The 12,493-nt window shown below is 50.2% G+C and overlaps 1 protein-coding gene across 2 annotated transcripts in view; it reads right to left on the bottom strand.

Moving 5' to 3' along the window:
- The window catches only part of SEC14L4 (SEC14 like lipid binding 4), a 17,160-nt gene extending 10,757 nt beyond the window's left edge, over window positions 1-6,403 (bottom strand). Inside the window, exons 1-2 of one of the 2 annotated variants that reach the window (XM_017855628.1) lie at window positions 6,276-6,403; window positions 4,333-4,408 (exon numbers count right to left, since the gene is read on the bottom strand). In XM_017855628.1, the coding sequence (XP_017711117.1) occupies window positions 4,333-4,408; window positions 6,276-6,329 (130 nt within the window). In that variant the 5' untranslated portion in view covers window positions 6,330-6,403. The remainder of the gene's footprint in view (window positions 1-4,332; window positions 4,409-6,275) is intronic. The other variant, XM_017855627.1, reaches the window with a different exon arrangement.
- Window positions 6,404-12,493: the final 6,090 nt, after the last annotated feature.

Here is a 12,493-nt window from a genome sequence, read left to right as displayed (position 1 = left end):
ATCCGCCCGTCTCGGCCTCCCAAAGTGCTGGGATTACAGGCTTGAGCCACCGCGCCCGGCCTAGACTTCTTTATATCTACATTCGTAAGTAAAATAGGCTGAGAATTTTCTTTTTTAAAAACTTGTATTAGCTGGGCATGGTGGCTCCTGCCAGTAATCTCAGCACTTTGGGAGGCCAAGGCAAGCAGATCACCTGAGGTCAGGAGTTCAAGACCAGCTTGGCCAACATGGTGAAACCCTGTCTCTACTAAAAATACAAAAAATTAGCCGAGTGTGGTGGTTCATGCCTGTAATCCCAGCTAGCCAGGAGGCTGAGGCACGAGAATCACTTGAACCCGGGAAGTGGAGTTTCCAGTGAGCCGAAATTGCACCACTGCACTCCATCCTTAGCAATAAAGCAAGACTCTGTCTCAAAAAAATGATAATAATAAAATGAAATTTTAAAAATTGTACTGATCTAGCTTTGAAATCAAACTTACTCAAACCTTATAAGGTAACTTTCTCATAGGTTCTTAAACAATTTGTATGAGCTAGAAATTAACTGTTTTTGTTTGTTTGTTTGTTTTTTGAGACGTAGTCTCTTTCTGTTGCCCAGTCTGGAGTGTGATGGTACAATCTCGGCTTACTGCTACATCTACGTCCTAGGTTCAAACGATTCTCCTGCTTCAGCCTCCCGAGTAGCCAGCATTGCAGGTGCCCACCACCATGCCTGGCTAATTTTTGCATTTTCAGTAGAGACGGGGTTTCTCCATGTTGGTCAGGCTTTTCTCGAACTCCTGACCCCAGGTGATCCACCCACCTTGGCCTCCCAAAGTGCTGGGATTACAGGCGTGAGCCACTGCGCCCGGCCAGCTGGTCTTAAAACTCCACAGGAATTCATCTGTAGAACCACTGGAGTCTGAGTTTTGGGGGAGGGGAAGTTTTCACTGCCATTTCGATTTCTCTAATATTTATTGGTCTGATGACATTTTCTATTTCTTCTTGCTGGATTTTGGTCTTATATATTATTTTCTAGGAATGTATCTTTCTTCACTTGGATTTTCAAATTTATTAATGCATATTTGTTCATAATCTTCTCTTATAGGCTTAAAAAAGAATCAATTTATAGGTGATTTTCTGTTTTGTTGTTTGTTTTTTGAGACAAGCCATCCTCCTACCTCAGCCTCCCGAATAGCTGGAACTGCAAGCATGCACCAACACGCCTGGCTTATTTTTGAATTTTTTGTAGAGATATGATTTCATCATGTTGCCCAGACTGGTCTTGAACTCATGGGTCAAGCAATCCTCCTGCCTTGGCCTCCCAAAATCCCAGGATTACAGGAGCGAGCCACCGTGCCTGGCTATAGGAGATTTTTCAATTAGGAACCAGAGTGTGGTTTCTTGTCCTATAGACAGTGGTTTGGGCAATGCTCATGGGATATGAGGACAGAGTTGTTTTTTTTTTTTTTTTTTTCAGTAGCACCTACTATGTGCCAGGTAGAGGGGACCAGGGCAGGCACATCCCTGCCCTGATGGAACTGGCATCAGATGAAACTAATGGAACTGACAGACAGATGTGGGATGAAGATAAGGAAAAACAGAGGGGGTCAGGCAGAGTGGCTCATGCCTGTAATCCCTGCACTTTGAGAGGCTGAGGCAGGAGGATCATTTTGGGTCCAGGGGTTCGAGACCAGCCTGGGCAATGTAGTGAGACTCTATGACCCTGTGTCTACAAAAAATAAAATAAAATAAAATAAACAAAGGAAAAGAACTTCAGAAGGAGGGTTGGGAAAAGCCCCTCAGCATGAGGCCCGGGGAAGGTCCTCTGCCAAGCTCAGCCTCAGGAGTAGCCCTCCCGTTTGCCTGGGTCTTGGGTTAGTGAGGCCGGGAGTAGCGGAGCTGATGCTGAAGTGGACGATGGGGCTATGCCAGCAGGTCCCATCACCCATGGCATGAGGTGGGAGGCATCAGGATACCCAGACCCCTTCCCGATCTTGGATCCTTTTTCTTTCCTATGACCTGGAAGCCTAGGTACCTGCAATCCCACTCCTTTATCAAGGACACACCAAGCACCCCCAAAGCTGGGTTTTAAACCCAAAAGACTCTAAAGGAGGAGAGAGGGCTGATGCTGTATCAAGGGGCTTCAAGAAATCAACTGTCCCAACTCCTTCTTTAGTCCAGGCTGGGGGTAGTGACATATTCCCTTGTCAAAAACAAAGAGAAAGTGCCACAGTCAAGGGGTCTTAAGGAGGGCAAGACAACTAAATATAATGTGGGATCCTGGATGGGATCCTGGAAGAGAAAAATGAAGGAAATCCAAATATTATATGAACTGTAGTTAATAATAATGTATCCATATTGGTTTATTAATTCCAACAAATGTACCATCATCATCATAAGAGGAGGATGTTAATAAAAAGGAAAACTAGGTGCAGAGTATGTGGGAACTTTTTGCACTATATTTGCAATTTTCTGAAAATCTAAAACTATTCTAAAAATTTAAGTTTATATAATGTATGTACACACACACACACACACACACACACACACACACACATATACTTTTAAGACAGAGTCTCACTCTGTTGACCAGGCTGGAGTGCGATGGCATGATCTCGGCTCACTGCAACCTCCACCTCCTGGGTTCAAGTGATTCTCGTGCCTCAGCCTCCTGAGTAGCTGGAACTACAGGCACGCGCCACCACACTCGGCTAATTTTTGTATTTTTGTAGAGATGAGGTTTCGCTATGTTGGCCAGGCTGGTCTCAAACTCCCAGCCTCAAGTGATCTACCCCCTCAGCCTCCCAAACTGCTGAGATTACAGGCGTGAGTCATAGGGCCTGGCCAAAATATTGAAAAAAAAAAAAAAAAAAAAAAAAAAAAAAAAATTCAGAGGAAGAATTAGTCCCTGGTAGGGACTTCCTTTTCTCAGGCGCTGTGTGCAACTCTGACCTCATCTGACTCACAGCACCCTGAAGGTAGGGACCAGTATTATGCCCATTACACAGAAGAGGAAAGTGAGGTTGAGACAGTGAACGGCTTGCCACAGGCACACTGCTAGCTCTGGAACTCAGTCGCAGCTCTGCCCCATTCCAAAGCCAGCGTTTTAAACCCTGCACTGTATGTATGCTTTCTGGGCCGACTCCTGACTTCTCACCCATCTCAAGTTCAAAATCCATTCCATGAGGTGTAATGAGTTAAGATGAATTTTTCCCTAAGCCCTGGGGCAGTGTCTGTTACTATCATTAGTATTTTGAGATGGAGTTTCACTCTGTTGCCCAGGCTGGAGTACAGTGGTGCAAGCTCAGCTCACTGCATCCTCCACCTCCCGGGCTCGAGTGATCCTCTCACCTCAGCCTCCTGAGTAGCTGGGATTACAGGTGCTCAGCAGTACACCCAGCTAAGTTTTGTATTTTTTGTAGAGATGAGGTTTCGCCATGTTGCCCAGGCTGGTCTTGAACTCCTGAGCTCAAGCAATCTGCCCGCCTCAGCCTCCCAAAGCACTGGGACTATAGGCGTGAGCCATCGCATCTGGCTTGTTATTTTTTTAGACTGCTGCTGTAATTCCTAGAAGAAACTGCTTCTCTACCATTCACTAAATCCAATTCCTTAAGTGTTTGCTGGGCACCTGCTCAGTGCACTAGGGCACCTCGGTTCCTTTAGGGGACAACAGAGCCCTGTCCTCGGGGAACCGGAGGTAGACCCAAAGGCAAGAACTGAAGACAGTGCTCCGCAATATCTGCCCCAAGGGCTGGCCAGGCCAGAGGCCAGTTAAGTCCTAAGGATGTCCTGGCTGTTAACTGTAACCTCACCCCGGCGCTGTGCCCACCTGTTGCCTCATCCCTTCTTGACAGATGAAGAAACTGAGGCTCAGTGGGGTTTTGTGCTGTGCTCAAACACAGGGGAGCTCAGATTCTAGTCAGAGCAGGCTGATTCCAGAGGCTGTGTTCTTTTTTTTTGAGATGGAGCTTCACTCTTGATGCGCAGGCTGGAGTGCAATGGCAGGATCTCAGTTCACTGCAACCTCCGCCTCCCGGGTTCAAGCAATTTTCCTGCCTCAGCTTCCTGAGTAGCTGAGATTACAGGCATCCGCCACCACACTGGCTAATTTTGTATTTTTAGTAGAGACAGGGTTTCCCCACGTTGGTCAGGCTGATCTCGAACTCCCAACCTCAGGTGATCAGTCCGCCTCGGCCTCCCAAAGTGCTGGGATTACAGGTGTGAGCCACCACGCCCGGCAAGCTTGTGTTCTTTACTACTCTACAGCTTCGTTCCCCAAAGCCTCCCACTCCTCTCCTGAGACCCTCCTTCCTTCCCTCCCTCTCCGCCTCCCCTGGTCCCTGCAAGCCTCACCTAGCAGCCAGCGTAGGAGAAAGTAGTCATCAGCATTGGGCAGCATGGGCAGCAGGTTCTGGAGGTTCTCCCGGAACTGAGCGGGGAAGGAGCTGATGGTCAGCAGAACTCTCATGACCTCGGGGGCCACCAACCCCGCCCCTAACCCTTCCCACCTCATCCACCAGTCAACTCCACTCGGAGACCATGCAGGGTGCTGCCCTGAACAACTCTGCCATCTGAAAACAGGGAACCCTCCAGCCCAACATAGGAAAAAGAGTTGGGTCCTTCCCAAAATTTGAGGGTGCCCTACACACAGACTCCCATTCTACATGTCTAAGGTGGGGCCCTGGCATCCTTATATTTTTAATTTTTATTTTATTATGATTTTTATTATTTTACTATCATATTATTATTGAGACAGGATCTCACTCTGTTGCCCAAGCTGGAGTGTAGTTGCGTGATCTTGGCTCACTACAACCTCCGCCTCCCGGGCTCAGTAGATCCTCCCAGCCCAGACTCCCAAGTAGCTGGGACCACAGACACACAAGACGCTCAGCTAATTGTTGTACTTTTTGTAGAGATGGGATCTTGCCATGTTGCCCAGGCTGGTGTCAAACTCCTTGGCTCAATCTGCCTGCCTTGGCATCCCAAAGTGCTGTCATCACAGGCATGAGCCACCACGCCCGACTGACAGCCTTATTTTTTCAAGTATCCCTGGGAGATTCTGCTGCAGGCCAGCTAGAGGGTTTTAGGAATGTTGTCCCTGATACTGCATCTTAAGGGTTTAGATTTAGAGGCAAGTTATCAAACCTCTCTGAGCCTTAGTTTCCTTATCTGTGAAATGGGGATAATAATAAACTTGCGCCAACCAAAGGAGTTTGTGCACATAAAACACTTAGCAGGCTTGGCTCCAAGCAGGTGTCAGATAAATGTGAGCACTCAGCCAGCGTGGATTGCCTGATGCCCCAGACAGTGGAGGCTGTGTGGAAAAAAACAGAGGCAGAGGTCAACAGACATGGGCTGAAAGAGAAGCCACGAATGCCTTATCAGGACATCTGTTGGGGCTATCGGGGAGTCAGCGTGCCTTTTCCTACTGGCAGAGTTGAAGGATGTCATTTAGAGTTTGGGTCTGAGACTAAGGCTTGGGTCTGAGAAAGAGAGGAGATCTCACTTCCCTGGGGACTAACAGAGCTGAAGGCAAGGGCTGGGTTTGAAGGTGAATCTGTGAATCCAAATTTGGGATTAGAAATATGAGGCCAGGCGCAGTAGTTCACACCTGTAATCCCAGCACTTTGGGAGGCCAAGGCGGGTGGATCATAAGGTCAGGAGTTTGAGACCAGCCTGGCCAATATGGTGAAACCCCATCTCTACTAAAAATACAAGAATTAGTCGGGTGTGGTGGCGGGCACCTGTAGCCCCAGCTACATGGGAGGCTGAGGCAAGGGAATCGCTTGAACTCAGGAGGCGGAGGTTGCAGTGAGCAGAGATTGTGTCATTAACACTCCAGCGTGGAGGACAGAGCAAGACTCCATCTCAAAAAAAAAAAAAAGATTACAGATAGGGAAGTTTGGGCCCTATGAACAAATCACAAAGAGAAACCAAACAAACAAATGTTGCAACCTGAGCATGAAAAGGAGTCTGTCTACCCAAGGCTGCCCCAGCAGCCGGATGGCAGCGCCAATCCCTCCCCCACAACCGGGGAACAAGTACCAGGGCCGGGTGGTGGAGAGCAAGCAAGGTCAGAAGACTGGATTCGGCCCCAGGTCACCCAGAGAGAGACTCCTGTCCCGCGTGCTGCACCTAGCGGCCTCAGCAACCGCACGCAGGACCAGAGGGCAGAACAGCGGCGCTCTCTCCAGGCTCGGTGTTCCAGCCCGTACCATGGGGGCTCCAGCCGAGTTGGGCAGCGCCAGGCTGCTCAGGGCCCCTCCCCAAGCCTCCCAGCCCGCGATGCCCCTCACCTTGGCCAGCGCCTCCTGCTGCTGGGGGCTCAGGTCCCCGACTCGACCGCTCATGGTGCCCGCGGGCGCAGGTCCGCCCGCCGCCGCCTGGTATCCGCTGCCGCCTGGTTATGCCTGCTGTGCTAGATGTTGGTCCCGCCCCGACGGGAGAGGCACTGGTCCTGCCCCGCCCCGCCCAGTTCTCTCCTCCCCTCGAGGATTTTTTGCTGTGGTCACCAAGCGCACCCTACCTGGGACAGGGAGGTGACCTGCCGGGAGAATGATCTGGGGCAGCTGGAGGCTCCCACCTCCAGGCCTTCTTACTGCGGGGGCGCCCGCCTGTTCGCAGGTGGCAGGAAAGGGAATACACTGAGATCCTCTTTCCAGCAAAATGGAGGAAATTTTTTTTTTAATTTTCTTTTTTTTTTTCTTATTTTGAATTAAATAGAGACGGGGTTTTGCTATGCTGACCAGGCTGATCTGGAACTCCTGGCCTCAAGCAATCCTCCCACCTCGGCCACCCAAAGTGCTGGGATTAGGCATGTGAACCACCACACCTGGCCAACATGGAGGAATTTTTAATAAACCTGGCTCAACTCTCTAGGACCCCCCCAGGGCTTTTGTCTAAGGACCCCCAAGCTCCTTCCCCTGCCTTGAACACAGCCTGGGACCTGTCAGTGCTCACTGACTGATAGGACAGCCTTATGTGCAAAATGGTTCCTGCCCTCAAGACGGTTGGAAGGATAAGAGAATGTACCCTGGGTCAGCAGAATGCCTGGCGTTGCCTACTAAATGCTGGCTGGTAGGAATATATTTCAGAATTGTGTTATTACTGAGGCTGTCACCAGAGCTGGGAGCCGCAGGGGTGGAGATACTGGGATGTCCCAGGTGCGGAGCTCCTGGGTGAGAGCCACAGTCTGAAGGCAGAGGCATGCAAGGTGCCAGCGAGGACCAATGGAAGCCCTGGGCAGAGTCACAGAGGGGGTGGAAAGCCAAGAGGCCGCTCTGGCTGACACAAGAGAGCCAGGTGGAGATCACCAGGAAAAGCAAGAAAAAAGTTCAGCCGGGCGCGGTGGCTTATGCTTGTAATCCTGGCACCTGGCACTTTGGGAGGCTGAGGCAGGCGGATCACTTGAGGTCAGGAGTTTGAGACTATCCTGGCCAACATGGTAAAACCCTGTCTCTACTAATAAATACAAAAATTAGCTGGGCGTGGTGGTGGGCACCTGTAGTCGCAGCTACTCAGGAGGCTGAGGCAGGAGAATGGCATAAACCCGGGAGGCGGAGCTTGCAGTGAGCCGAGATCTGGCCACTGCACTCAGCCTGGGTGACAGAGCGAGACTCCGTCTCAAAAAAAAAAAAAAAAAAAAAAAAAAAAAAAAAAAAAAAAAATTCTGGCTGGGTGCAGTGGCTCATGCCTGTAATCCCAGCACTTTGGGAAGCCAAGGTGGGGGGATTACCCGAAGTCAGGAGCTCGTGACCAACCTGTTCAACATAGTGAAACGCAGTCTCTACAAAAATACGAAAATTAATTGGGCATGATGGCAGGTACCCGTAATCCCAGCTACTTGGGAGGCTAAGGCAGAATTGCTTCAACCTGGGAAGCAGAGGTTGCAGTGAGCTGAGATCACACCATTACACTCCAGTCTGGGCAACAGAGAGAGACTCCATCTCAAAACAAACAAAACAAAAAATAATACATCCAAACTATCATTTTAATGTGATCAATATGATTAACAAATTAGATAAGTTAATTACCTCGTTCATAATTAATAGTGAGGTATGTTGCTTTTTTTTGTACTAAGTCTTTGAAATCCTGTGTGTATTTAATACAGCACATTTTGATTGTAACTAGCTACATTTTGAATGAGTGTTCAATAAGCCACATATATCCCTTACCAAATGCATGTTGAAGTCCTATTCCCTGGTACTTTAGAACGTGTCCTTACTTGGAAACAGGTCATTACAGATGCAATTAGCAGTCATACTTGCAGAGGTAATTAGCAGTCATATGAGAGCAGGATGGGCCCCTAGTCCAGTATGTCCCTATAAATGGTGCCATTTGGATCTACATGGGGAGACACACACATAGGGAGAACATCATGTGAAGATGAAAACAGAGATTGTGGAGTGATGCATCTATAATACAAGTCAAGGGGCATCAAAGATTGCTGGCCAACCATCAGAAGCTAGGGGAGAGGGGTTAAACAGAGTCTTCCTCACAGTCCTTAGCAGGAACCAACCCTGCTGACACCTTGACCTTGGACTTCCAGCCTCCAGAATTCTGAGAATAAAATTCTGTTGTTCAAGTCACTCATGTGGGGCACTGTGTTACAGTAGTCCTAGTGCACTAATAGGATGAGTGATTGCCATATAGGATAGTATGGGGTTAGTGCCTTTAATCCTCCTGACTGCACTGTGCAGTAGGTACTTTATCCCCCTTTACAGGCTGGGAAACTGAAGCTCGAAGAGCCTCCTGAGGTCTCATATCCAGCAAGCAGCAAAGCCAGGACCAGAGCCCTGGTGCTTGTCACTATGTCGTGTCCTTCTGCCAGCTGAGCTCCCCTGGTTTTAGGTCACCCTCATGTCCCCCTCTTTCCAGTACAGGGCAGACATGCTCCCCTGAGCCTACAGCACACAGGTGCTTCCTTCAGATCTCAGCTGTTGCTGGGCATGAAGAACTTTAGTTCTAACCATCTGGGTGCCAGTGGTTTGGGGGGCAGACAACACCTCTCTTCTGTGGTGTGACCTTCTCTTCCAGTCTTCCGAAATGTGGCGCATGCCCACAGTCCCTCCTGACCCATGAGCTGAGAAACTGGACTGTGAGGATGGTGCTGTCATGGTATGCAACCTTCATCCCACATCTTAATGCCCACGCACTGTGATGCCTCTCACTCCCACCTGCCAGGTGTTCCTAACATTTCTGGCATTGTTCATTGGCCACAGGTCCCCTGCTGACAGCCCTCATTAAAGCCTGTGGCCTGCCAACTAAAGAGACCTCCCTGGGGTGAATGACATGCATCATGGGAAGTGAGATGGTCCTTTGCCCTACATCAAAGCTGCATCAGCCTGTCCCTGAGGATGTCTTGACCAGACAGATCCCATTGGATGCTCCTCCAATGATGTAGGACTTGGCTTGAGTGACTCTGGGGAGAGGGCTGGGAGGAAGCTGCCTGACACAGGTGCCCAGGGCAGGGCAGCCTCCTCTCAACTGGGCGTGACTGGGGTGGAAATGAGGCTCTATAATCAGAAGAAGTTTTCTCGGCTCCCCTCACCAACCTAGGGTGACCTCAGGGAAAGGAGGGGCCTGGTGTGGTCATGCCCTCCCTACTTCCCCAAGGAAGGGAGATGGCCACTAGGGCCTGGAAGAGAGAGGGATGGGGAATGGGAACTAATCAGCTGCCCTAAAGTCCTGGGACCAGGGGAAAAGGTGGATTAGGGTTCAGGGGCTCTAGGGCCGCACTTGGACTTCTTTCTTTCCCTACAAAAGCCAGGAGGAGGTGGGTGCAGTGGCTCATGCCTATAATCCCAGCACTTGAGAAAGCCAAAGCAGGAGGATTGCTTAAGGCCAGAAATTTGAGTCTAGCCTGGGCAACATAGTGAGACCGCATCTCCTCAAAAAGAAAAAAAAAAAAAAATTAGCCAATAGGGTAGAAATCACCTATAGTCCCAGCTACTTGGGAGTTTGAGGTGAGAGGCTCACTTGAGCCCAGGAGTTTGAGGCTGCAGTGAGCTATGATTGGGTCACTGAACTCCAGCCTGGGCAACAGAGCAAGACCCTGTCTCAAAAAAATGTCCGGGCATAGTGGCTCACACCTGTAATCCCAGCACATTGGAAGACTGAGGTGGGTGGATCACCTGAGGTCAGGATTTCGAGACCAGCCTGGCCAACATGGCGAAACCCCGTCTCTATTAAAAATACAAAAAATTAGCCGGACATAGTGGCGGGCGCCTGTAATCCCAGCTACTTGGGAGGCTGAGGCAGGAGAATCACTTGAACCTGGGAGGCAGAGGTTGCAGTGAGCTATGACCGCGCCATTGCACTCCAGCCTGGGCTACAAGAACAAAACTCCATCTCAAAAAAGAAAAAGAAAAAGTCGGGAGGTCCCTGGCCTTTCCCAAGACACAGCACACCAAGTCAGGAGTATATAGGATCATTTAATCTCCCCTTGCTGCTTTCACCTACCACAAGGCCATTGGACACGCTGTTCCCTCTGACTTGAACGCTCTTCCCTCATCTCCCCTGCACACTACCTAATTAGTGGCGCCTCACATCCTCAGACCTCCTGGTTAAATGGTCAAACAGAACCCTATTCCTCTTGTTCAGAGTGTGATTTTCATTAGGCATTGCTTGTGGTGACTGTTTGACTCACCCCCTTAACTCACCACATTTGCCATGCTCATCATGGTACCCATGGCCCTACTTTACAGATGCAGAGACTGAGCTTCTGAGGCTGATAACAGCCTGAGCCAGGATTTGAACCCTTATCCATCTACATCAAAGGCCTCTTGTCCTTAACCACCACATTATCCTGGAGGTGGGTGGATCACTTGAGGTCAGGAGTTCAAGACCAGCCTGGCCAATATGGTGAACCCTCATCTCTACTAAAAATACAAACATTAGCTGGGTGTGATGGCACATGCCTCATCTCTACTAAAAATACAAACATTAGCTGGGTGTGATTCTCCTGCCTCAGCCTCCCAAGTAACTGGGATCCTAGCTATTCGGGAGGCTGAGGCAAGATAACTGCTTGAACCCGGGAGGTGGGGATTGCAGTGAGCCAAGTTCACGTTACTGCACTCCAGCCTGGACAACAGAGTGAGACTCTGTCTCGCAAAAAAAAAAAAAAAAAAAGAAGAAGAAAGAAAAAGAACGTAGCACCCTGGAGTTCCTGTGTCTTCCCACCCCTGGTCACCCTGTTGGGACAGTATCAGCACACAGATCCCAAAGGGCTCAGCCTGCTCCTTTTTTTTTTTTTCTTTTGAGACAGAGTCTCGCTCTGCCCAGGCTGGAGTGCAGTGGCGTGATCTTGGCTCACTGCAACCTCCACCTCCTATGTTCGAGCAATTCTTCTTGCCTCAGCCTTGCAAGTAGCTGGGAGTATAGGCATGCACCATCACACCCAACTAATTTTTTGTATGTTTTAGTAGAGAAGGGGTTTCATCATGTTGGCCAGGCTGGTCTCGAACTGCTGACCTCAGGTGATCCCCCTGCCCTCAGCCTCCCAAAGTGCTGGGGTTATAGGCAGAAGCCACCGCACCTGGCCTGCCTGCTCCTTTTGACAGGACACACTCAGTGACAAGGTACAGAAAGACTAGAAGGTAGGGGCCCTTGGAGGGCAAGGTTAATTTCAGGAGTGGGGCAGGGGGAGGCAGGATGAAGGGCTGGATAGAAAACGCCTGAGGAGGCAGGAGCTGTAGCGTGATCCTCCCAGCCCTGCAGCCGTGGGAGAGCCACACCAGTCTCCCCCTATTCTTGGAAAGGGGACTAGGAGTTCCCTGAAGCCTGAACGGTGGGAGGCTCAGCCACAAAGTCCTGCTATGGTGGTTAGGCTGGCCCAGGAAACTGCTGCCTGCTGAGCACCTGCCATGGGACATGAGGGTCCGGCTCCCAGTGGCTGTCCTTGGCAGCCAGCCTGAGTCCAAGGCCCAGGGGGCTGTGGGTCAGACAGGAGGCCCTGGGGGTGTGTGATGCAGAAGATGAATCCCTTAGCAGAGTGTCCCACAATTCATCAGAGCCTCATGCTCAGCAGAGCCAGAGGAATTTGACATCACTCATTCATTCATTCAATGACTCATTCATTCACTCATTCAGTATGCAATAGCTACTCCATGCTATGCACCAGCCCAGAGCTGGAGGTTGTTAGGGGAGAACTCTAGATGGTAAATGTCAGGAGGCCCTGTGTGAACCACCGAGGCTTCAGCTACCAAGAGCCTTTTCAGACCAACAGCCTGGCTGGCTCCTCATCATACCCACCTGAAGCGCTATGATGCTTTTTCAGGTCTGGCAACCTGGCTTCTGGGAGCTTTTGCTAGTGAGGAGCATCTGCGGCAGCTTAGGCACCCTGGTTCAACGTGGTGAGGCTGGCAGGAGGGCTCCTGGCTTGCTTGGCCGTGTCGCTTGTACCATATGGCTGGGTCTCCCCCAGCCACCTCATGAGGTGCTCCAGGAGCTGGTGGTAGCATTTGTTGCTGGCTGGCCGGCAGGAAAGGGCATTTTGGTCACCCTTAAGGGCCCT

The sequence above is a fragment of the Rhinopithecus bieti genome, unplaced genomic scaffold (genome assembly GCF_001698545.2).
Source record: "Rhinopithecus bieti isolate Rb0 unplaced genomic scaffold, ASM169854v2 scaffold_36959, whole genome shotgun sequence".
Taxonomy (NCBI): domain Eukaryota; kingdom Metazoa; phylum Chordata; class Mammalia; order Primates; family Cercopithecidae; genus Rhinopithecus; species Rhinopithecus bieti.
This window is presented reverse-complemented; position numbering and strand designations above follow the sequence as displayed.